This window comes from Peromyscus californicus, unplaced genomic scaffold, assembly GCF_007827085.1.
Source record: "Peromyscus californicus insignis strain IS unplaced genomic scaffold, ASM782708v3 Scaffold_11__1_contigs__length_118956290, whole genome shotgun sequence".
NCBI lineage: Eukaryota > Metazoa > Chordata > Mammalia > Rodentia > Cricetidae > Peromyscus > Peromyscus californicus.
The window spans coordinates 108,441,940-108,466,630 of record NW_026294402.1 but is presented as its reverse complement, the minus strand read 5'-3'; the positions used below and the strand labels follow the sequence as shown (position 1 = coordinate 108,466,630).

General features: G+C 46.2%; 1 protein-coding gene across 1 annotated transcript in view; it reads right to left on the bottom strand.

Moving 5' to 3' along the window:
• Nucleotides 1-316: 316 nt before the first annotated feature.
• Susd5 (sushi domain containing 5) overlaps nt 317-24,691 on the bottom strand; it is a 43,462-nt gene continuing 19,087 nt past the window's right edge. Inside the window, exons 4-5 of the mRNA XM_052723140.1 lie at nt 19,917-20,105; nt 317-3,806 (exon numbers count right to left, since the gene is read on the bottom strand). Coding sequence (XP_052579100.1) covers nt 2,527-3,806; nt 19,917-20,105 — 1,469 coding nt within the window. The 3' untranslated portion in view covers nt 317-2,526. The remainder of the gene's footprint in view (nt 3,807-19,916; nt 20,106-24,691) is intronic.

Here is a 24,691-nt window from a genome sequence, read left to right as displayed (position 1 = left end):
GCACATCTGTGACCCCACTGCTCCTGCTGACAGATGTGAGTCAGAGGCACGTCCCTGCTAGCTCACAGGCCAGCTAGTCTGGCTGTGCAGAGTGAACAACACGACTCTGTCTCAAACAGTGTGGCCCTCTGACCTACACACACAGTTGTCACACACACACACACACACACACACACAGTCAGACACACAGATATAGACACACCCACAGACACTCACATACAGACACACACAGAAACACACACACACACACCATATACACTCATACATTTTTTTAAAAAGGTGCAATAATGTAGAAATGAAATACATGTATCAAGTGTTTGTGGGAAATAACTGTTTATTTTAAATATATCAAAAGCTTTATATTAAGGAAACCCTTCCCCTCCCCATTCTCAAAGCACTTGCAGTGGCAGCTTGGGTTCCCAGTGAACTAGCTGCTGGTGTCCTCCCGACATGCAGGCTCATGTTCTTTCATCTTTATTTAGATGACAACAGATCATTGAAATTTACGAGCTAATGCACTGAGCTTACTTTACAGTCCATGTCTACAAAAGAATGCATTGACATGTGTTAATAATTTACAATAAACTTATTAATTCACTTGTATTAATGCCATCTACTCACGTGTTGATATAAATTCAGTGTTCCAGATTAATTTTAGTTACTGACAGAACCCCCATGCGGAGACAGAGGTTATTTTACATAACTAGTAATAAAAATAGAAACACTACCTCACAAGAGATTAGACTCTAATTTAAAAATATACAGTCTCTGGGTTTACTCCATCGAGTTCTTCTTTGGCATCTTCTCCCTCCTCTCCATTTCCTCTGCAGCAGAGCTATTCTAGCAGGCTCCCTCAGGCCTTCATTTGGCCTAGTTATGGTCGTTGGGATTTTGTATGGTGTTATATTGTCGTTTTCCAAAGCTCACATCAAACACGTGACAGCCGAGAAGATATATCATGAGATCTTTTCTCTTCCTTTGGTAAAATACCATCACCAACATTTTTGTTCTGGTGGTACCAGAGTTTGAACCCAGGGCCTCACACCTGCCAGACAGTTACTCTGCCTCTAAGCCACATTCCCTGCCACCTGCTTTTCAACGTAAAACCACCACCAATAAAGACATGTACCAGGATTTCTTGTGCCATACAAAAGTAGACACTCCCATGGTGCCTCAGAATAATTATACAGCCTCCATCAGTTTCACGCCTTCAGGAAGGAATTCAGATAGAAAAGCATGGTGTGCTGACTTCTGGGCTAATACCCTGGAGACAGCCGGAGGTGACACTTCACACGCTGTTGTCGAGATGCTGAGGTCAAGCTAGACAGTACATGAGGTACTCACCTCCCTGTCTCCAGGCCTTCCTGGGTTCCAAGATCACCACAGATGACAGAAGCCAATGGTTCTTAGTATGAATGTACATCAGAGCCATGGTTTGAGCTCAGAGCCGACCCAGCCCCAGGGGTTTGGCTTGCTGAGTCTGGGATGAGACTAAAGGATTTACACCTTCAACAAAACCCCCGGTGATATGCTGCTGATCTGAGGACCATCCTTCTAGAAATGACAGCCGTTGAGACGCCACTTGGTGGAAATGGCTGGGACAGATCAACCCAGGGCAACCCATGTCTGTTTTCATTCCTCCTCCATCGAGCAGGCACCCATACTTGATACATCAGTCTTTGAGCTTCTTCCAACATTTTGTCCCCATCCACATCATTCCCTTTTACTGGAGTTCAGAGAAACAGTTAATCCTGAGAACAGAGACTGTGAGTTGGGTATGTCATCAGCCCTGGTAGCAATCCCAAGGCATTTGTAGGCACAGACCAGACAAGGACACCGAGTGTCGTCCTCACTGGCACCAAGCTCACCTTGTTCTTAAAGGAAAACGATGGGCTGATCCCACAACCGCAGGATCAGGGGTGGGCACGGACCTGTTTGCTCCTCATACCCCGAGGGAAATGTCAGTCTTAAATTCTCTCCAATTTCCACAAACAAAAAAAGAAACGCCAAAGTTTATGAAGTACATTCTGGCTCCTGACTCATTTGTCCTCAGCAACATCACACTAACAGGAAACAGCATGACCCTTCCCCATCCCATTCCACAACTGGACATCTGTTTCCTAACATGGCCCTAAACACATGGCTTATCAAAACTATTTCATACATTTCAGGGCCCGGAGTCTGTGATTCTTTCTCTCTCTAAAGATGAAAAGACATTAGTGTGGTAACATAAAAGGTGATTCCAACAACAACCCACCCTTATATTGGAATAGAGCCAAGCAGAGGTCTGTGATTTGGGCGATGAATTCCAGAGCATGTGGTTGAGAAGGCCTTGGCATGTGTGATAACTCCACCAAACCCTTTCTGCCCTCCACATGCCTCCAGAGACACTTCTCAGCAGATAGAAGAAAGACTTGAACTTTAGAGGGTGAACCCTTTCTACCTCCGATCCTGAGAATTATCAGTGTGATGGGTCACAGTTAATCTTCCTCCAAGTGGCTTTGTGAGAGCCCATGCTGACAGAGGCTAGACCTTCTCCATCTCAATCTGCTGGTGGTAGTGTCTAGCCTGCCGCTGTCCGACATTCAGCTTGTATACAGAGCTCTTGTGCTGGCACCTGCGGTAACCCCAGACAGCTCCCACGACTGCCAGGAGCAGCAGCAGGCACAAGACAGTGACGATGATGGCGATCACTGGGCCTCTCCTTAAGCTGGGACACTCACTCCCCACACATGGTGCCAAGGTTGGGAGAAGTTTCTCCTCGCCTGCACCAGGCCCAGCGCCCTCCTGTCCCAAGAAGTCCTCAGACAACAGGTATGGGAAGCTGTCCTGAATCTCAGGAGCTGTGGCCTCCACTGGAGGCTGGGTGGCCTCCACAGTAGTCGAGGGGATGAGTTTAAGTGTCTGCCGGAGAGTTGTTGGTACTGTCTCTTGGGGGGAGGTGGTGAGTTCATTGGGTAAGGTGGCCATAGGTGACGCCTCTGTGGTGACTCTCCGGGGTATAGTTGACTGAGACTTAGTCAAATCACCATCCCTGGTGTAGGGACCCTCAGTCTCAGACACATCCATGGGTCCTGGAACCAGAGCCTCTACATTGAGCATTTGAGAAGGAACAACTGAACTGTCCACCACAGACTTGCTCGGTGCGGTGGTGGAATTCTTCTGCTCCTTAACTTTCCCAGTGGGCTGATCGGGGGTTATGAGAACGCTTTCATCCAGTCCCACTGACCCATCATCCTCCCGCTCTGCCTCCACCTTCCTCCAGGCCCCATCTGTCACAGGGTAGCCATCCAACCAGGAATCGTCACTGCTGCTCACCACCGGGTCCTCTGCCTTGCTGTCATTCCTATCCACCAATGGCTCTGAGGGGCTGTAGGTGGCCGCATAGACCAGCCTGGTCTCAGACTCCCCTGGGACCAGTTCTCCTTCACTGTGGTTTTCTCCAGCAGGAAGTGGGTCTTTGGTCTCATCCCTCACTTCCTTTTCCAGCTCTGGCTTGTGGAAAGTCTCAGCAGGAAACCAGAGTGAGTATTTCCTGTTTAGGCGGGATCTGGGCCAGGCTGTGCGGACCCTGCTCCCAGGGCCGGGCAAGCCTGTGGTAGGCACAAAGGCATTTTCCTGGGCTATGTTCTCTTTAGACACAGAAGTGAGGACCAGACGGTCTTGTTTTGGTGTCTCCTCAGAGGCATCCTCCTGAGCCTTTTCCTCCTCTCCCTCTGCCCGGGAATCTTCCATGAGTTCCCTGAATGACACGGATCTGTCATCAGGGAAATTGTCTTCGTAGTCAATGTGGGCCTCGGCCTCATCTGAAGGGAGAGAGGAGAGACCTCATTAGATCGAAAGACCTGGAGTTAATGTAGAAAACCTGGAGGGGGACAGAACACGGAGACTGGAAAGAATAAATACTATGTCACCCCTGAAGAATGCACAGGCAGGCAATTATAACTAAACTATGAGCTTATCATAGGCATTGGGGCTCTATGAAATATAAAAAAAAAATCAAGCATATTTGTATATACTAGAAAACATCATTTTAAAAGAATTTTCAGGAACTAATAGTTTTAAGGTATGGTAGTACATGCTAGTAATTCCAACATTTGTAATAATGAGGCAGGAGGGCCATGAGTTTAAGGCTAAGCCATGTAGTGAGACCCTGTCTCAAAAGTGTGTGTGTGTGTGTGTGTGTGTGTGTGTGTGTGTGTGTGTGTGTGTGTGTGTAGGGGTGGCTGGGGGTTGGGGTGGCTCAGTTGGGAGTGTGCTTGCTAGCATACATAGTCTAGTTTGTTTGCTGTTGCTGTGATAAATACCTTGACTAAATGTAACTTGGTCAGCTTATACTTCTGAGTCACGGTCCATCATTGAAGGAAATCAGGGCAGGAACTGAAGCAGAAACCATGGAAGAACACTGCTTCCCAGCATGCTCTTAGGGCCATGCTCAGCTAACTTCCGCTCCCTCTCCGAGACAGGGACTCACTATGCAGCCCTGCTGACCTGGAACGCAACCAACTAGGCTTGCTTCGAACTCAGATTTACCTGTCTGTCTCCTGAGTTCAGCTTTCTTATACAGCCCAGGTCCACAATGGGCTGGGCCTTCCTAAATATCCATCAATCAATACAATGACCCACAACATGCCTATGGGCCAACTGATCAAGGCCATTCCCTCTTCCCAGGTGACTCAAAGTTCTATCAAGCCAACGACAAATAGTGACCAGTACAATGCACAAGGTCCTAAGTTTGATCCCCAGCACCACATAAACCAGACGGGGCCATGCATACCAGTTATCCCAGCACTCAAGAGGTGGAGGCAGGAGGATCAGAAACTCAAGGCCGTTCTCAGCTACAGAAGGAGTTTGAGGCCAGTCTGGGATATGTGGGACTCTGTCTCAAACACACACACACACACACACACACACACACACACACACACACACACGCACACGCACACGCACACGCACACGCACACACATACACACATGCACGCACGCACACACACACACACACACTATAAATTAATAAAATGTAAAAAATATTGAATAAATAAAATTTAAAAATGGGCCGGGCGGTGGTGGCGCACGCCTTTAATCCCAGCACTCGGGAGGCAGAGCCAGGCGGATCTCTGTGAGTTCGAGGCCAGCCTGGGCTACCAAGTGAGTTCCAGGAAAAGGCACAAAGCTACACAGAGAAACCCTGTCTCGAAAAACAAAAACAAAAACAAAAAAAAAAAAATTTAAAAACGGGTCAGGGCCACACATGTCTAACCCCAGTGCTGAGAGTTGGGGACAGGAAGGTTCCCCAAGATTTGCTGTCCAGCTAGACTAGCCAAAAGCAGAACTTAAGATACGGTGAGAGACTCTGTCTCTAAGCAAAACAGGGTAGAAAGAGCTGCAGAGGTGGGTCTGTGGGCAAATGTGCTTGCCATGCAAGCATGAGGATGTGAGTTCAAATCCCCTGAAACCCGGGTGGGTATTGTCAGCCTGTGACATCCCAGTGCTCCTACAAGGAGAGACAGACAGGATGTCCAAAGCTCACAGGCCACCTAGTCCTGTGTATTCAGTAGGAAAACAATGAGACTGTCTAAAGTGAAAGGCAAGGACCAGAACCTGGGACCAGAACCCGGGCTTGCTCCTCGTCATTTCCTCATTCCAGGTCCCCCTTGACCCAACTCCTTCATTCAGCGAACTTGAGTGAAGGTCAACTATTTATCTTAAAATCTATCATGCTGAGGTTCAAAAGCTTTTGTATGTGAGGTCTCACTCATCATGCTAAATAAACAGCAGGTTTTCATTAACAAACTGTACTTTAAGATACAACACACAAGATAGATGACAAAACTTTTCTCTAAAACTTAATGTGAAACTTATCAGTTGTCCTGAATTCAGGTAGAGATTTACAAAGGCCTCGGCGACATCCTGGGCCTCAGGTTCGCCTGGATCTATATTTACTGATTGTCCTTGATGGAAAGATTACCAATGGATGTGTTCCCTACTCTCTCTCTCTCTCTCTCTCTCTCTCTCTCTCTCTCTGTTTCTCTCTCTCTCTCTGTAGCCCTGACTGGAACTCAGTAGACTAGACTAGCCTTGAACTCAGAGGTTCGCCTGTCTGTGCCCCCCCAGGGCATTATGTACCCCAGGTTGGTCTTAAACTGAGCAAGAAGCTTAGTATGACCTTAAACTTCTCCCCGGAGCCTCTTACCTCCACACCTTTACTGCTGAGATTATAATTACCAGACACTTCACCTGGCTCTAAACGATTATTGTTTCTTATTAAATTTTCTTCATATATATGTGGGTGTTTTACCTGTGTGTGTGTGTGTGTGTGTGTGTGTGTGTGTGTGTGTGTGTGTGTATATACCATGTGTGTACTTGCTCACAGAAGCCAGAAGAGGAAATTGGAACCCCTCAAACTGGAGTTACAGATGGCTGTGAAGTACCATGTGGGTCCTGGGAATTGAACCTGGGTCCTCTGGAAGAGCAGCTGGTGCTCTTAACAACTGAGCCATCTCTCCAGCCCCGATGATTGATTGAGTCAGTATGGTTTTGGGGAGAGAGTTGTTAACTATGCAGAAAAAGCTAAGACTGGCAATGGACTGCTTGCAGGAAGGAATCCAGGCATTGAATTTGTAGGATAGGATAAGAAGACCTATCGCAGGTATTTTAAAAAATATTTAATTTTTTTTTAGAGGCAAGATCTTGCTATGTTGCCCATGATGGCCTAGAATTCATAATCTCCTAAATTGCTGGGATTACAGATATTTATCCTCATGTCTGGCTCACAGAGGTATCTTTGAATGGATGAAAGAGTAAATTGTTCTGGCATGGGGAAGGAGAAAAATCTGAAGTAGCTTACACCCCAAACTGCTCTCCAAAGCAGCTTCACAACCACTCAGAGCCGAAGACCTATTTCCAGAAGCTCAGACCGCCAAATGCAAGGGGGATACTGGCCCATTGCCAAATGATGAGGAGCGAACGGCCTGTACCAAGTCCCCTGAAAAGATGCCATTGTTGAGTACACACACACACACACACACACACACACACACACACACACACACACAGCCAAGAGCCCAGCTCCTCCTTGATGCATGGACCCCTGTGTCAGTTTAATAGAAAGCCCCAGCAGACAGATTCATCATAAAAGGGAAGAGAGGCGATTTTTCAGCAAAATCAAATCTTATTGCACAGAAACTTGGCATTCCTCTCAACCCCATGGGTTATTCTAGGCTGTGTCCAATTTGCTTTTAATTAAAAAAAAAAAAGAAAGAAAAAAAAGTGGGGGGTGGTGACGGGTGAGACGGTTCGGCAAGGAAGACACTTGCTGTCCAGTCTGTGACCTGAGTTCAATCCCTGGGATTCCCGTGGTGGAAGGGGAGCTGGCTGACACAGCTGTCCTCTGACTTCCCCCTTGTGCTATGGCGTGCGCGCGCACACACACACACACACACACACACACACACACACACACACACTTATCTAAAGGCTGTGAGCAGCATTTGTCCATATGGTTATAAAATATTTAAAAGGCATCTTGGCACCATGGCAGTTTAGCTAAACAATAATAGTAAGTAACCCTTATGGCCTCAGATCTCTTCAACCATGGTAGCTTTTGTTGTTGACTTTGTGTTTGGAGACAGGGTTTTACTATGTAGACCAGGCTGGCCTTAAACATAGAGATCCACCTGCTTCTGCCTCTCCAGCACTGGGATCAAAGTCATGCATCACTACACCCAGCCAGCAAGCCAGTTTCCGTAAAGCTTTGTTTGGTCTGAAGTCTATGAGCCAGATGGACAGAGCCTGTGAGTTCCAGCACTTGGAAAAACACTGCTCAATTCCTCCTATGTGGTCTATGCTATGTTGCAGAGCAAAGTAGGTACCTTCAGTAGGAACAAGAGATGAGCCATGGTCTCATTCCCACTGTCCAGAGTAGGAGACACTGGCCTTGTGTATGGAGTCTGAGGTATTGAGGATGGGGGAAGGTCATCCCTCTTGAGCTAGGGAGTGGACAGTGTCCATGAAATGCTTAAAGTCATTCTCAGCTTACTCGCACGCGCGCATGTGTGTTTGTGTGTGTGTGTGTGTGTGTGTGTGTGTGTGTATAAATGTGTACCTGCCTTTAGGGCTCCCTGTGACTAGATACCTCAGGATGGCCTCCCAGTGCCCTAGCCAGGACCTTCCTGTCCCCAGATTCCCAGGCCCCATAAGGTCCTGGCTCAGAAGTAGCTCTTATTGTGTCTGTTTCCCCAAAATCTCAAATGAGAACGAGGACCAGCAAGTGTTTACGAACAGCTTCCTCATGGGAGAGTATCCCAGGCATGATTTTTCTCACAGCAAACAGCAAAGTCTGTTATTGACTACATTTCTACCAGAAAGTACATTTGCCTCAGAGCTGCAGAAGACCAGCCCTTTGCTATTGAGATGTGACTTCTCTCAGCTCCCCTCTGTGTTCCTGCAAACTGACTTCATGCCCAGGATCTTAGCTCCTCCATACATGGCTCTCCACAGGAGCCTGGGCTGACAGTCTAGAGCCTGCAATCCACACAAAGGAGGCTAGGGAAGAGAGTGTCGTCGTGGTTTTCCTGGCAAAAAGCCAGGCTTCTCACTGGGCGTTTTTATTTGACTGCTACTTTAGGAAACAGAATGCAGAAGTCAGGAGTAAATGAGATGTTTGGCCTGTGTCTTTTTGTTTGTTTTTTTGAGACAGGGTTTCTCTGTGTAGCCCTGGCTGTCTTGGAACTTGCTCTGTAGACCAGGCTGGCCTTGAACTCACAACCCCAAGTGCTGGGATTAAAGGCATTCACCATCATAACCTGGTCTTTTGTTTTTGTTTTTTAATAAAATTTAAGCCGGCGGTGGCACACACCTTTAATCCCATCACTTGGGAGGCAGAGCCAGGTGGATCACTGTGAGTTCGAGGTCAGCCTAGTCTACAGAGCGAGATTCAGGACAGGCACCAAAACAACACAGAGAAACCCTGTCTTGAAAAACCAAAAACCAAAAATAAATAAATAAATAAATAAATAAATTAATTAAAAATAAAATGTAAAGCTGGACATGGTGGCTCGTGCCTATAATCCCAGCACTTGAGAGGCCGAGATGGGAAAACCACTGTATTTGAGTCAAGCCCAGGCTACAGAGTGTGACTCTTCCTAAAAAAACAAAAATCCATTTGTTTTAGTGAGGCATGATGGTTACATGCCAGCAATCCCAGTATTTGGGAGGCTGAGGCACAGGTTGGCAGTTTGAGACCAGTTTGGGCCACACAACAAGTCTATTTCAAAAAGAAAAACAAACAAAAGCCATACAAATTTCAAATTAAAAACTAGTTTTAGGGGCTTAACAGTTAAGAGCACTGGCTGTTCTTTAGAGGATCCAGGTTTGATTCCCAGCATTCACGTGGCAGCTTGTACGGTCGTTTTGCCTGCGTGTATATCTGCATACCATGCGTGTGTGTCTAGTGCCTGAGGAGGTCAGAAGAGGTTATCTCAGAAGCTCAGTTACAGATGATTATAAGCTCTCATGTGGGTGCTGGGGCTCAAACCTGGGTCCTCTGGAAGAGCAGCCACTGTTCCTAACTGCTGAGCCGTCTCCCCATTGGTCAGTGTGTATATTTAAAGTACACAGTGAGATAGCTCAGCCGATGAAGGTGTTTTCTGCCAAATCTGGTGACCCGAGTTACATCCCAGGAAACCAAATGGTAGAAGCTGTCTACCCCACATGCCGTGGCACAAGAATGTACACACAGGTGTGTGTGTGTGTGTGAGAGAGAGAGAGGGAGGGAGGGAGACAGAGAGAGGGGGGAAGGAGAAAGAATAACTAAATGTGAAAAGAGAATAAAGTATACAACATATTAAGGGACACATTGAGAGTAAACGCCACACAGTGAAGGAAATTAGCATCCAACATCCCAGAGATGCCTACTCTGTATTATTTTGTATAAGAGCAACTAAAAAACCTGAAGGAGAGTCAGGGGGCTATAGACAAGGAAGGTGAAAAGCATCTTCCTGAGATGGTGGCATCCTGGTCCAGGAAGGCGTGGGTGGGTATCTAGACAGGACCAATAGGGGACAGGGGTCCTATAAAATCCCCAAGTCTGTGTCTATTTATGGACTTCAGCCTTACGCCTCTCCCATCCTTAGGGAATAAAGTGTTTACTTTCCCTTTTTCTGAGGCTTGGTCTTCTGTCTCCCCAAGATGTTCAATTCTTTCTCTAATCCAGGGCATGACCACTAGCATCCCCATTACAAAGTCTATCTACCACAAACTTCACATATAGTACAATTATATTGCATGTGATTCTCATGATTAAGTCTCTATATTTGAGTCAGATAGAGTCTCTTACAATCTGCAATTGCAGATGTTCAGGAGACGGAGGCAGGGTAATCACCCCATTTGAACCCAGCCTGGTCTATACAGCAGATTCTAGGCCTGCCGGGCGACATCATGGACTCTTGTCTCAAAACAGAAACTGTGGTGGCTAAAGTTATGTTTTAAGTTTCTATTACTGTGCTTAAGAGCTCTATAAAACAAAAATGCCTCTAACCTGTAAGCCCCACCTGCCCAAGGACAGAATGCTTGGGACTGGAATGCTGGGGCCGTTGTTTACGTCGGACAACAAACCGCGTCTTTTTGCTCTGACATCACAGGATGGATGCATGATTACACAGAGGCAGGAAGTACATTAGGTTGTGTGCTTGCCTCTGTTTGGATGAAGGCAGGAAGTACATAGCCTTGTGAGTTCTGCCTTTATAAGCCCCAGACTAATGTAATTTGGTGACATATTCTGGGAATCCCAGGAATGGATCTGGCCAGTATCCATGGACCTGGCCATTATTTAATAAAGTTGCTTCAAATGTGGCTCAAAAACTATGGTAGTGGTCTTATTCTTGCCTGGTGGGATTAGCAAAACCAGCTTAATCACTAACTCTGGGGTGATGACTCATGTCTTATTAGCACAAGAACCTGAACTCAACCCCCAGAACCCAGGTAAAAAATCTTGTGTGGGTCATAGATTCTCGAACTCAGTACTGGAGAGGTAGAAATAGGTGGTGTGGTGGTTTGAATAAGAATGGCCTCCATAGGCATATATATATATATATATATATATATATATATATATATATATATATATATATATATATATATATATATATATATATATGAATGTTTAGTCATCAGGGAGGGAGTGGCTCTACTTAAGAGGGATTAGAAGGTGTGGCCTTGTTGGAGGAAGTATGTCACTGGGGGTGGCTTTGAGACTTCAAAAGCCCAAGCCAGGCTCAGTCTCTCTCTCTGCCTGCTGTCTGTGGATCTAGATGTGGAACTCTCAGCTACTTCTCCAGCACCATGTCTGCCTGCATACCACCATGCTCCCCACCATGATGACAGTGGACTAAACCTCTGAAACTATAAGCAAGCCCCAATCAAATGCCTTCTCTTAATAAGAGTTGGCTGGTCATGGTGTCTCTTCACAGCAGTAGGACAGTGACCAAGACAGGTGGACTCCTGGGGCTTGCTGGCTACCCAGCCTAGCCTGCTTGGTGAATTCCAGGGCATGAGACAGCAAGTTTCAAATAAATAGAGAAAATTTTAAAGATGACTCAGTGCTTAAGAACATTTCCTGCTCTTCCAGAGAACCCAAGTTTAGTTCCCAGCACCCATATCAGGGGGCTAACAAACACATCTAACTCCAGCTCTAGAGGTTCTTACACCCCTGTTCTGGCTTCTACAGGCATCCACACATGTGACATGCACAACACAGATACACACACATACAAACATTTTTTTTTCTAAACATAGCATGTGAGGAATGACACCCTAAGCTGTCCTCTGGTCCCCTTACACACACATGTACACACACACACACACACATACACACACACACACACACACACACACACACACACACACACGCGCGCACACACACACACACACACACACACACACACGCACACACGGGGGAGGGGGGAGAGAGAGAGAACCACAGAAAACTAGATAAACAATGCCCGGACTTATTCAGCCTATGGGACCTGTTCTTGACATCCCTGACCTCCCTCTCCCTCCTCACCCTCACCCCATCCTCAGCTCCAGCAGCCACCTCTGCACACTTGCATATCTGCAGTTCTCATAAGAATATGGTCGGGGCAGATGTCCAGAAGGAGCCCAGAGCTCCAGCCTTCTGATGCCACCACTGTCCATCTTTGTCATGTCACATTTTGGGAAGCCTGCACATAGATTCTCTTTGCCTTCTGGTCCTGGCTACACAGCCTTTAAAAATAGTCATTTTAAAAAAAGACACCCAGACATGCCAGAAATAACTAGCGGCTCAGCGAACCTCTGAACAAATACGGTCATATTGACGAGGGAAGTCTAAACTCAGCTTCGGGCTCATGTTGGAGTCAATGAGGAAAATGAAGCCCAAATGGCAGAGAAAAATAGAGACTGAAGTTGGTTTAAGAAACCAAAAGAATGCCTTCCGAAATGAGAGCGGAAGTGAGGGGTAACTCAAGGAGAAGACAGTTTGGGAGAGGGCTCCTGGCTTTGCTGGAAGTGTTGAGGTTCCTGGCAGAGGCACCACTATTCCATGATGACACAGGAGAGACACAGGCTTTAAATCCCAGCTCTGTGACTTTCCCGTCTGTGTGACATGGGCAAATCAGGGAAGCTTTGTGAACCTCAGTTTTCCCATCTGCACATTGGGACTAGCCATTAATACACTCACACTTATAAAGACTAAATGAGGTGGAGTGTGTAAAATGCCTTTTGTAGAAAGGCACAGGGGAAAGTTGGGGTGATGGGCAAGTTGGGGTAAAGGGCAGAGATGTTCTGATTTTTTAATATTTTTATTTTATGTGTATGGGTGTTTTGTCTGTATGTATGTGCATCATGTACATGCCTGGTGCCTGAAGAGACAAGAAAAGACTCAAATTCAGTTCCCAGAACCCACCTCAGGTGGAGTTACAGATGGTTGTTAGCCTCCATGTAGGTGCTGGGAATTGAACCTGGATCCTCTGGAAGAGAAGCCAAGGCTGTTAACTGCTGAGCCATCTCTCCAGCCTTGGGGTTCTGTTTTTGACTGTGATAGTGGGTTCACAGGTTTATCCACCTGGGGTAACTCAGATACTTTTATATTTGAAGTGACTGGTTTGTTATATGTGAGGTAAGCTTTAAACAAAGGTTTAGGAAGAAAACGTCACAATTCCCAGGACAGAGATGGCACGGATCCGATCTTTGGTTGGTAATAGCTCTTTTCTTAGTGCCTAACAAGATGGCTGATCAGACCAGGGGAGTTAGAGAAAGGCTGGAGAAAGCCAGGCATGGTGGCAGACATTTGCAACCTCAGAATTGGGAGGTGCAGGCCGGAGGATCTGAAGTCCAAGGTCATCTCAGCTGTTAGATGAGTTCTAGGCCAGTTTGGGCAACAGGAGATACTGTCCCCAAAACAAACAAACAAAAAACCCTTAGGAAACATGATACAGAGAAGTCAAGCCTGTTCGTGGGGTAAAGGTGCCTGCTGCCAGCTCCAAGGACCTGAGTGGGATTTCTGGGTCCCACAAGGCACTGTTTGTCCTCCGACCTCCACATGTGCACCACGGCACACGCACCCACACAAAATCAGTAAATGATAAATAAAAAAATGCTAAACAAAATAAATAGACACGCATACACAGATATACACACCTGCACGCACACACACACACACACACACACACACACACACACACACAGATCTTCAATAAATATTTTACTCACTTTCATGTTTGTCCAATGAGCATCTTTTTTAAAATTAGGGAACTGCTTCAAATTGGAGAACAGTCATTTGGGGAAGTATGTTGAGAAGGGCTGGAGCTGGGTGCACATGGGTTTGGATAAGAGCTCCCCCTTGTCACATGCTATCATTGGGCAGCTTCTTAAGTGTGTCTGTAGAGCTGAGACAAACCAATTGCTAGTCACTGGGTGCCTCAAGAAGCCCATGAGGCGGAAGATGAGGTAGTAGAGAAGCCAGGAAGCTGGTGTTTGGGGTGATTTGCAAAGATGTGATGGTTCTGCACAGAACATCTCAATGGATTTAATGGCTGCAGAAGTCAAGGATGTGAAAGCTGAGAAATGTGCATTGCTTCCCAGCCTGCAGGAGGACCTATGGCCCTTGTATTCAGTGGGTTTGATAAGTGGGGGATGTACCAGGGCCGCACCGCAGTGAAGAAGTAATTAAGAGGGAGTGAGGAAGGGGACCAATCTCTCCCTGGGCCCTTGGACTCACAGAGAGCTTCCTGAGTTCTGGCATTAAAGGTGTGTACCACCATTGATAGATTTTAATCCCCCGCTTCTCATGGAGGAGACCAGAGAAGACACAGGTGGAGCTGGTAAGTAGGCTGTCCAAGGGGTGCTGAGGACTTGCTTTGCTTGCTCAAATTTTTAAAAACATTAATTAATTATTAGTGTGTGTGTGTGTGTGTGTGTGTGTGTGTGTGTGTGTGTGTGTGTGTGTGTGACAGCACATGGATGGAGGTCAGAGGATATTTGGAAGTCGGTTCTGTCTTTCTACCATGTGAGTTCTTGGGATCAAACTCAAGTCCTCAGGCTTGGTGACAAGTGCTTTTACCCCCTGAACCATCTCATCAGCCCTAACTCTTGTCATTTTGAAGATTGTTTATTGAAGGCATTTAAATGACAGAAGGATCCGAGGATAGCTGAAAACAGAACACGGCCCTCTGCTTTCCTGAGTCTTAATTAGCTGTCCTGAAAGAATGAGAGATATTTATCTCCTAGACTTAGCCCAGGTGTTCCTGGGGTCCAGCAAGCCGTGACCACTAAGCTAACTGGCCTGCTATGTTCTCACATGCTGGTGTTTTCTAGCTTTGGGCTTTAGAGCTCTGGTCTGGGTATAGCTGTTCAGTCTTCCACTCTCCTGGCCAAATCCACACAGCTTGGTTTCCATTCCCAGGCTGGCAGCAGTGTCTGGCAAGCCTCGCTCCTGTGCTCAGTATCTAACTAGAACTGCTTGTTGCTCTAATTACAGAAAACCTCAGTGCTCTGCTCCTTGAGCAGGATGCCACAGATTTCCATGCTGGGTCTGGTTTCTATCGGCTTCTAACTATGCCAAGCCTATGTTCTTCAAGGCCATTTTTCTTTCCGGGCCACTGGTACAATGAGAACCTACTGTTGACCTCCTAATGTGCCTCTGTAGTTCTCTTGGCTCACAGACCCTCTCCTCTCCATTCTCATCTCTTGTGTCCTCCACTACCGTCACCTGACCTCAGGATGAAGTGGTTCTGTGGCCTCTACCCCTGGCTCCAAAAGAGGGCCGCGTATCCTGTGTGGCCAGAGTGGGAGAGAATGGCTATAGGCAAGCAAGGTGGAAGCAGAAAACCTCACCTCCAAAAGCCTCCGGTAAGCCCTAAGACTCCCAAAGGCCCCATGTCCCATATTGTCTGTTTATTTCTTGTTTTAAGACTGTCCCCTCACTTGCCGTGTGGCACAGAGATGACCTTGAAGTTTTGAGCTTCCTTCCTCCACCTCCCGAGTGCTGGGGTGACAGGTGTGTGCTACATGCAGTTTGTGTGTGCCAGGGATCAAACCCAGGGCTTCAAATATGGTGTGTCAACACCCTAGCAAATGAGTACACCCCCACCTCCCAGGTTCCAAGTATGTTTTCTGTCAGTCTGTAGTGTCAGGAGAGTGGCTGGCCCTAAACTTGCCTAATCTGCCTAATATGTTCTCTCCTCCCCATTCTTTCCCCTTCCTTCCTTCCTTCCTTCCTTCCTTCCTTCCTTCCTTCCTTTCCTTCCTTCCTTCCTTCCTTCCTTCCTTCCTTCCCTCCAAAACAATCTTTCCCAACCCTCAAAAAAAAAATCTCATGTTGCCCAGGCTGTCCTAGAACTCACTGTGCAACTGAGAAGAGCATTGAATTCCGGATCCTCCTGCTGCCTTCCCCTCCAGACTGCTCAGATCACAGGCGTGTGTCACTATGCACAGTTTTTGTGGTGCCAAGGAGCTAACCCATGGCCTCACACATGCTAGGAAGGCATCTACCAGTTGAGCAACATCTGCAGTCCTTTTCTGTTTCTTTTTCAGATGTGTTTTCATGTATCCCAGGCTGACCGTGAACTTGCTATTCAGTCAAGGATGACCTTCAACTCCCCAATCTTCTTGTCCCCACCTCCCAAGTGTTGGGATTACAGGTGCATGCCACCATGACCATGTTGGTGAAGGTGTTCTGCAGACACACGCACACTTTTTTACTAGGACACAGACGTTTTAAATGCTAACCCTTCAGAGTAAGGAAAACTGTAGCGTTCTGTCCAGCCAGCCAAGTGTAGAAGCCAGAATCAGTTGAAAGCTCTGACTCCTCATTGCAGTGAGAAAATAAACACTTTCCAGAACACACAAGACCTGCATTTAGTTCTCATCCTCCCTGGGCCCGCAAACCACCCATTTGGTAGAAGGGTGTAGCTCACAGGAAGGTGCGACTTCAGTGCCTCTGGAAAACGCTAAGGGTCTGGGTGAGGGTGGGTGCTAGACATCCTGGGCAACGCCCTCCAGCACCTGTCTGTCTCCGTCTCTTCAGTGACTAGGAACTAATAATAAGCAAGGGGAGATGATGGCTGTAGACACTTCTGTAATAATTTCACAGGGAATTTAAAAATCTATGCTAACAAAAATTGTATTTATAATGGGAATCTATTTTATTCTATATATTTTCATTTATTATTCATAAATTTAGTGTTTATCTAATACCAAAAGGTTTGTAATGGTCCACAGAGTTTATAGCTAGTCTGTGGCTAAACCACCCTAAATGTACCCACTCTGGTCTGGAAGGTTATAAAATGGATTTTAAAAAATACATTCATTAAAACATGCTCTGAAGAGTAACAAGATTAAGCCACAGACTGGGATAGAATCTTTATTTTTAACAATTCTGTTTATGGGTTGGAGTGTAGCTCACTTGGTAGAGTATTTGCTTAGCATTCATGAAGCCCTGGGTCCTAACCCCAGCGCTATATAAACTCCTGCCTTTTAATTCTTTAACTGGGAGAGAAAACAAACCTGATCAAGACCCCTAGACTGTATCAGGAAAAACAAAACAAAAACAAAAACAAGGTCTGAGCTTGGTGGTGCACACCTTTAATTCCAGCAGAGGCAGGCAGATCTCTGAGTTCCAGGCCAGCCTGGTCTACAGATCAAGTTCTAGGACAGCCAGGGCTACACAGAGAAACACAGAATCTAAAAGAAAGAAGAAGGAGGAGGAAGAGGAGGAGCAGCAGAAAGAAAAAGAAAGAATGAAAGAAAAGAAACAAGGCAGGAGAGACATCTTGGTGGGAGTGGTCGCGACACAAGCCTGAAGATCTGAGTTTAATCCCCAGGACCCACATGGTGGAGGAGAGAACTGACTCCTGCAAGCTGTGCTTTGACCTCACTTGTATGCCATAGGATGTGTACACCTGCACACACACACACACACACACACACACACACACTCACCTCTCACACTAACAATAATGCAAAAGTAAAACAAAAACACAGTTTAATTTGATTGCGTGCATGTGTGTGCGCGTGTGTGTGTGTGTGTGTGTGTGTGTGTGTGTGTGTGTGCGTGTGTGTGTGTGTCTCTGTGTGTTGCTGGAGATTAAACCCAGAGGTTCACACATGCTGTACAAGCACTTTATGAATGAGCTACACCTCCCAAGCTGAGAAAAATATTTATAACATATTAATTATGAATATCCCATTAAAAAAACCTATGGTATGTAAATGAACATTTCTTTCTTCTCTTCCTTCCTTCCTTCCTTCCTTTCTTTTTTTTTCTTTTTCAAGACAGTGTTTCTTTGTGTAACAGCTCTGACTGTCCTGGAACTCGCTCTGTAGACCAGGCTGGCCTCAAATTCAGAGATCCACTTGAATCTACTTCCCTAGTGCTGGGATTAAAGATGTGCGCTACACCTAGATGTAAATGACCATTTCTAAGCAGTTAGAAAACTTGGCAAAGTATTTCAGCTGAAAATTGATTTGAGGAAAGTTTAATGCTGAATTGACATGTCATGACTTCACTACCATTGATGAAAAGAATATTTTGACTTAATTCACAAATGCTGGGAACGTGAACCGTGAGCTATCAGACCCTTGTGTTTAATTCACAAATGCTGGGAACGTGAACCGTGAGCTATCAGACCCTTGTGTTTAATTCACAAATGCTGGGAACGTGAACCGTGAGCTATCAGACACTTGTGTTTAATTCACAAATGCTGGGAACGTGAACCGTGAGCTATCAGACACTTGTGTTTAATTCACAAATGCTGGGAACGTGAACCATGAGCTATCAGACACTTGTGTTTAATTCACAAATGCTGGGAACGTGAACCGTGAGCTATCAGACACTTGTGTTTAATTCACAAATGCTGGGAACGTGAACCGTGAGCTATCAGACACTTGTGTTTAATTCACAAATGCTGGGAACGTGAACCATGAGCTATCAGACACTTGTGTTTAATTCACAAATGCTGGGAACGTGAACCGTGAGCTATCAGACACTTGTGGTGCGAGGGTGTGGCAAGCTGTTGTGATTGCCTGCTTCACAGGATCTATAATCACAGAAGAGACGAACCTTTGGCCGTGCTTGTGAGAGATCCCCTATTTTGAGGTTATCTGAGGTAAGAAGACCCACACTAAATGTGGGAGGCACGGCTCCATGGGCAGGAGTCCTCAACTGCATGATAAGGGGAAGGTAAGCCGAGTACTCTGCTCTGCTTCCTGACTGGATGTCATGTGACCAGATGATCTTGCTCCTGCTGCCATGACTCCCCACAGGGACGGACTGTGTCCCTTTGAACATGGAGTCCCAATCCACCCTTCTTCTTGTTAGAGATTCAGTCACAGCGATGAGAAAAACCATTAACACCAGAGGGTCGACTGACCAGGCTCACCCAGAAAACACTTGAGGATCAATGTGTCTGTGTGGACGGGCACGTCATATGGCAGAGTCCCCCTCATAGGAGCCAATGACACGACACTTCCAGAGAACCAGATGGCATGGATGACAGCCGTCATGGTGCACAGTTTCTGACAGCCACAAAATGAAAACAAGCCACATGTCCCTTCCGGCAGACTGACAGACATGCCGGGGCTGAACCACACTATGGATAGTAATTGGCAGTGGAGACATACAGTGAACCAAAACTTTAGACACCATGGGTGGATCGCGGGGACCTAATGGAGCTCCCACAACCATCCTAATTCCCTCATGACCTACAAGACATTTGAGGACAAACTGTTCTAAATATAATACCGTAGCAGGGCTGGGGAGACGGCTCCTTGGTTAAAGTGTTTGCTGTACTAGGGTGAGGATCTGAGTTCAGATCCCCAGAAACCATAAATGCTGGAGGGGCATAGTGACCTATGGATAATTTACTTTAAACCTCAGAAGGTAGAGACAGAGCAAGCTGGATAGCAAGACTATCTCTGTTTACATTGGTGAGCTCTGGGTTGACAGATACATACACAGGCAAAGCACCTATAATACAAACTTTAAAAAAAAAAAAGCGCCAGGCGGTGGTGGCGCACGCCTTTAATCCCAGCACTTGGGAGGCAGAGGCAGGTGGATCTCTGTGAGTTCGAGGCCAGCCTGGTCTAGAGAGCGAGATCCAGGAAAGGCACAAAGCTGCACAGAGAAACCCTGTCTCGAAAAACCTAAAAAAAAAAAAAAAAAAAAAAAAAAAAGCAACTTAGCCTGGGTCAAGTCTCTCCTTAGAGGAGAGGGGTGGGGCATTGTTAACCCTTCACCTCCAGCAGGTAGATGAAGAGTGCAGTTGTGAGACGCCCCAAGAGTGTGTATTCCCAGGTGTAGAGGCTCTCAATACCTGGGGGTGCAAAGGGTGGTGGTTTTCTAAAAGCCCTGTGTGGGCTCCATGTAGGCAAGCGGTGCTTACCTTTCCCGCAGGCTTGAACCAGTCCGTACCACTCCCCACAGCTGTCACACAGCAAGGTGAAGGCAGTTTCTCCACGTCCTGTGACGGAGCCTGGTGCACACACATATAGCAGCTCATCCCCCATCTCCAAGCCAGTGCGCCCCTGGAGGATGGTGTGTGGGAATGATGGTGGGTCTCCACACGGCCTCTCTGAGGAGAAGGAACAACAGTCAACATCTCCAAACGGTGACGGTTAATCTTGTCAACTTGGCAGGATCTAGAGTCACCATGGAAATGGGTCTCTGGGCATGTCTATGTGGGATTTTCTAGACTGGGTTAATTGAGGCTGGAGGCCTTTAACGTAGGTGGCACCACTTAATGTGCTGTGGTCCAGGACTGAATACAAAGGAGAAAGTAGCAGGCTGTGGTGGCACACGCCTTTAATCCCAGCACTTGGGAGGCAGAGGCAAGAGGGTCTCTGTGAGTTCGAGGCCAGACTGATCTACATATCAAGTTCCAAGATAGGACTACATAGAAGAGAGGGGGTGGGGAGGGAGGGAGAGGGAGAGGGAGGGAGGAAGAGAGAGAGGGAGGGAGAGCGAGTTAGCTAGCTGACAGGGGATGCAGGAGCCTTGAACCTTCTTCACCGAATATGGCCTGCATCCTCAGACTGTGAGACAAAGAAATCCCCCTGTCAGGTACCTTCCCCCAGCATCATGTCAAGTAATGGATATACAAATGATACAGAACTTTTCCAAAACAAAACACTGCAGAGTGAGCTCACCTACCCTGACCCCCTGTTCCCTGAGTACCACGTACACCCAGAACCAGGATCCTGGGGGCAACCTCATTTAACTCGTGGCCTGGCAGAATGCCTGACTGGAGGAGGCACACACACACACACACACACACAAAGCTTGTTGAATGACTCAGTGTGGTACCAAATGCTACAGCTTGTATTTTTAAACTGCCAGACACCAAGACCCCTCTGCCTTGGATGACTCAGACACACAAGCCTAGGAGCAGTTCCTTTTGCCTTGTTAGGATGAAGGAAGAAGTCTGTCATCTACATCACATGGGCTGCAGTGGCGCACGCCTTTAATCCCAGCACTCGGGAGGCAGAGACAGGTGGATCTCTGTGAGTTCAAGGTCAGCCTGGTCTACAAAGCAAGTTCCAAGGCAGGGGCTACACAGAGAAACCCTGTCTTGAAAAACCAAAAATAAATAAATGAAATAAAATAAAATTAGAGATGTAAAGGGGAAGGCTTCAAACAAGCCAGCACAGGGGGAGGGGCCAAATACACATTCATTCTCTCTCTACTCAAGGATAGATGTGATTTGACCAGCTGTTTGGAGTTCCTGCGCTCATGGACTAATCCAACCCTGTGAGCTAAAATAACTCCTTTCTCCCTCTCTGAGTCGCTTTTCATCAGGGTATATAATCACAGCCAACAGAACTGAAAACAGACCAGCATGTGTTTTCATTTGTAATTCCCTAAGGACAAAGGGCATTGAAGACCTCTTCATACACTTGCTCGCTATCTGTCTATTTCTTTGTTGAGTTACTTGCTCAGGTCTTTTGTTCATTTTCTGTTTTTATTTGTTTTATTTTTATTTACTTTTTGGTTTTTCGTCATGGTTTCTCTGTGTAAAGTCCTGGTTGTCCTGGAACTTGATTTGTAGCCCAGGCTGGCCTCAAACTCATAGAGATCCACCGCCTGGCTTTGACCACTTTTAAAAAAGTTGTTTGTTTATAGTACTGCTGAGTTTTCAGAGTTCTTTGTCTGCTTCATGTAGCAACCCTTCGTGTCTTCTGCAGACCTGTTCCCTAGCCTCTGGCTTGTCCTGTCATTCTGTGGGTGCACCTGAGGGACAGAATTTAACCTAATAAACCCCAATTATCAATGGCATCTTTTTCAGACTGTCCCTTTGGTGCTCACTGCTCTATCCAAGGCCACCTCGGCTTTCTCCTATGCCGTCTCCCAGAGTTCGTAGCGTGTTGCTTTACACTTAGGTCTGTGATCCGTGTTGTTGAGTTCATGTCTGTGAAGGGTTTAAGGTCAACTTCAGGATGTCCGGTTTTTCTGGTGTCTAAGTTGATAACCGTCTTTATTCCATCGTGTTTCTTTGTTCCTTTGTCAAAGACCGATTGCCTGACGATGTGAATCTAGTTTTGTTTCACTGATCTGAGTTACTCTCCCATGAGCACCCTCTCTCTTGCTTACTGTAACTTTACAGGAGTCCTGAAGTCCAGCAGTATCGTGCCTCAGACTTTGTTGTTTAATATTGAATTGGCTGCTCTGAGTCCTTTAGTTATAGTATCTATAGCAATTAATTATATCCATAAAATAGCTTCAGGGCATTTTGATTATGGTATTGTGTCAAAAGAGATCAACCTGGGAAGACCCACTGTGTTGACAATATCAAGGCTTACTGTTCACATGGAACATTTTTCTTTATTTCCTCAGTGTTTTGTAGTTTGCCTCACACTTAACATTAGTTTTAGATTTATATCTAAATATTTCATTTGGGAGGCACTACTGCAAATGGTATGTTCTGAATTTCAAATCCCACTGTCCAGTGCCGTTATAGAGGGAAGTGGAGGATGAACTTCTGTTTATTAACTTTGTGTTCAAGTTTCATTTCTGTTGCTGTGATAAAATATTCTGACAGAAAGCAACTTAGGGAATAAAGGGTTTGTTCAGCTTATAATTCCAGGTTATAGTCTCCTGCTGAGGGGAAGTCAGGATGGTAGGAACCTGAAGATGTCCGTCACATCACATCCACAATCAAGATAGGAGAGAGAAATGAATTCCTGCTCACTAGCTCCCCTTCTTGCTTGTGCTCAGCTCAATGTCTCTTATCCATTCAGGACCCTCCTGCCTAGGGATGGTGCCACCCACAGTGGGCTGGGTCTCCCCACATCAATTAATTAAGACAATCTTCCACAGCCATGATGACAGCCCACCCAATGTTGATCATCCCACATTGAGACTCTCTACCCAAGTGATTCTTGGTTATATCAAGTTGACAATCAAAATTGACTCTATATACATCATAATTCATATCCTACAACTTTGCTGTAATCAATTTCAAGACACATTTGTCAATTGTTTTAGGTTTGGGGGTTGGAGAGATGGCTCAGTGGATAAGGCACTTGCCTGCAAGCCTGATGACCTGGGATCAATCCCCAGAACCCACATGGTAGAAGGAGAGAACCAAGTCTCAGAATTCATCCTCTGCCCTCCACACATGCACCATGGCATGCACATGCCCTCTACCCACTCAGCAAATAAATGGAGAAAAGTTAAAACATTGTTTGGGGCTTTCTACCGCACAGTCATTTTGTGTGTGTGTGTGTGTGTGTGTGTGTGTGTGTGTGTGTGTGTGTGTGTGTGTGCTGTCTGCATGGAAATGTGTGGGTGTATGTGCTCATATGTGTACTTGCAGAGTCCAGAGGAGGACATCAAGTGTCCTTCTCTGTGGCTTTCCACCTTATAGCTTTCAGACTTGGTCTCTCACGAAAGCTGAAATTTAAGCAGGCTGCTTGGCCAAAAAGCTCCCAGGATCCCCCCTATCTCCACCCCCAATTCTGGGACAACAGGCATGTACAGCTTTTGACTTATATGGTGAGGATTTGAACCCAGAACTTCATGGTTGCAGAGTAAATGTTCTTATCCACTAAGCCGTCTTCCCAACTCCTGTAATTTTTGGGGGGTGGGGTGGAAAGCACGGGCTCACTCTATAGCCCAGATTGACCTCAGATTTGTGATTCTCCTGCTCCTGCCTTCTGAAGTGATGGGATTCCAGGCACGTCACCACGTGGCTGTATAATTCTTTTACATCTTGTTAGACTGAATTTGCTAATGTTTCCTTGTCTGTGTCCATGAGATATATTGGTCTGTAGTCCTCTTTTCTTGGAATGTCTTGTCTGGTTTTGGTTTGGAGGTAATAATGGCCTCATGGAACAAATTAGGAAGTATTCCTTCTGATTTTAACTTCTGGAAAATTTTGTAGAGAATCAGCATAATTTCTTCCTTAAATGCTCAGGCCCGTCTGTGCCTGATTGATGCTCTCTGTTTCAGAGTTATTATTCATTCTGTTCTTTGAAAGAGGGGGGGCTTTGTGAGATTGCTCCTGTCTTCTTAACAGTTTTGCTAGACTGTTCTTTCAACAAGCTAGTTCATTTCATCTAGGTTTTGAAAGCTGAGGGCACAGCTACTAAGATCTTTTTTATATTTAATCATATGTATTTATGTGTGTCTGTGGGTGGGTTTGTGCACATGAGTTCAGAGGACAGAAAAGGGTGTCAGAACCCCCGGAGCTGGAGTTACAGGTGGTTGTAAGCCACCCAGCATGTGTGCTGGGGATTGAACTGGCTGATGGACACACAGGCTGCCTGATGCAGGTGCTGAGACCTCAAACTGGGTCCTGTGCAAAAGCAGCAGGCTATCTTACCCTCCAAGCCATTTCCAGCCCCTTTCATATTATTTTATGATTCATTTGATATTCACATGATCTGTAGGAGTCCCCTTTTCTCATTTCTTTCTTTCTTTTTTTGGAGGGGTAAGGTGGGGTGGGGAGGTCTCGCTGTGTAGCTTTAGTTGGCTTGGAACTTATTACGTTGACCTGGCTGGCCTCAAACTCATAGAGACCCACCTGCCTCTGTCTTCTGAGTGCTGGGATTAAAGGCAAGTGCCACCATCCCTGGATGTTTTTCATTTATTTTAAAAATGTACTTATTTTATTATTTGTGTGTGGTGTGTACACATGTGTGCACATGTGTGTGTGTGCGC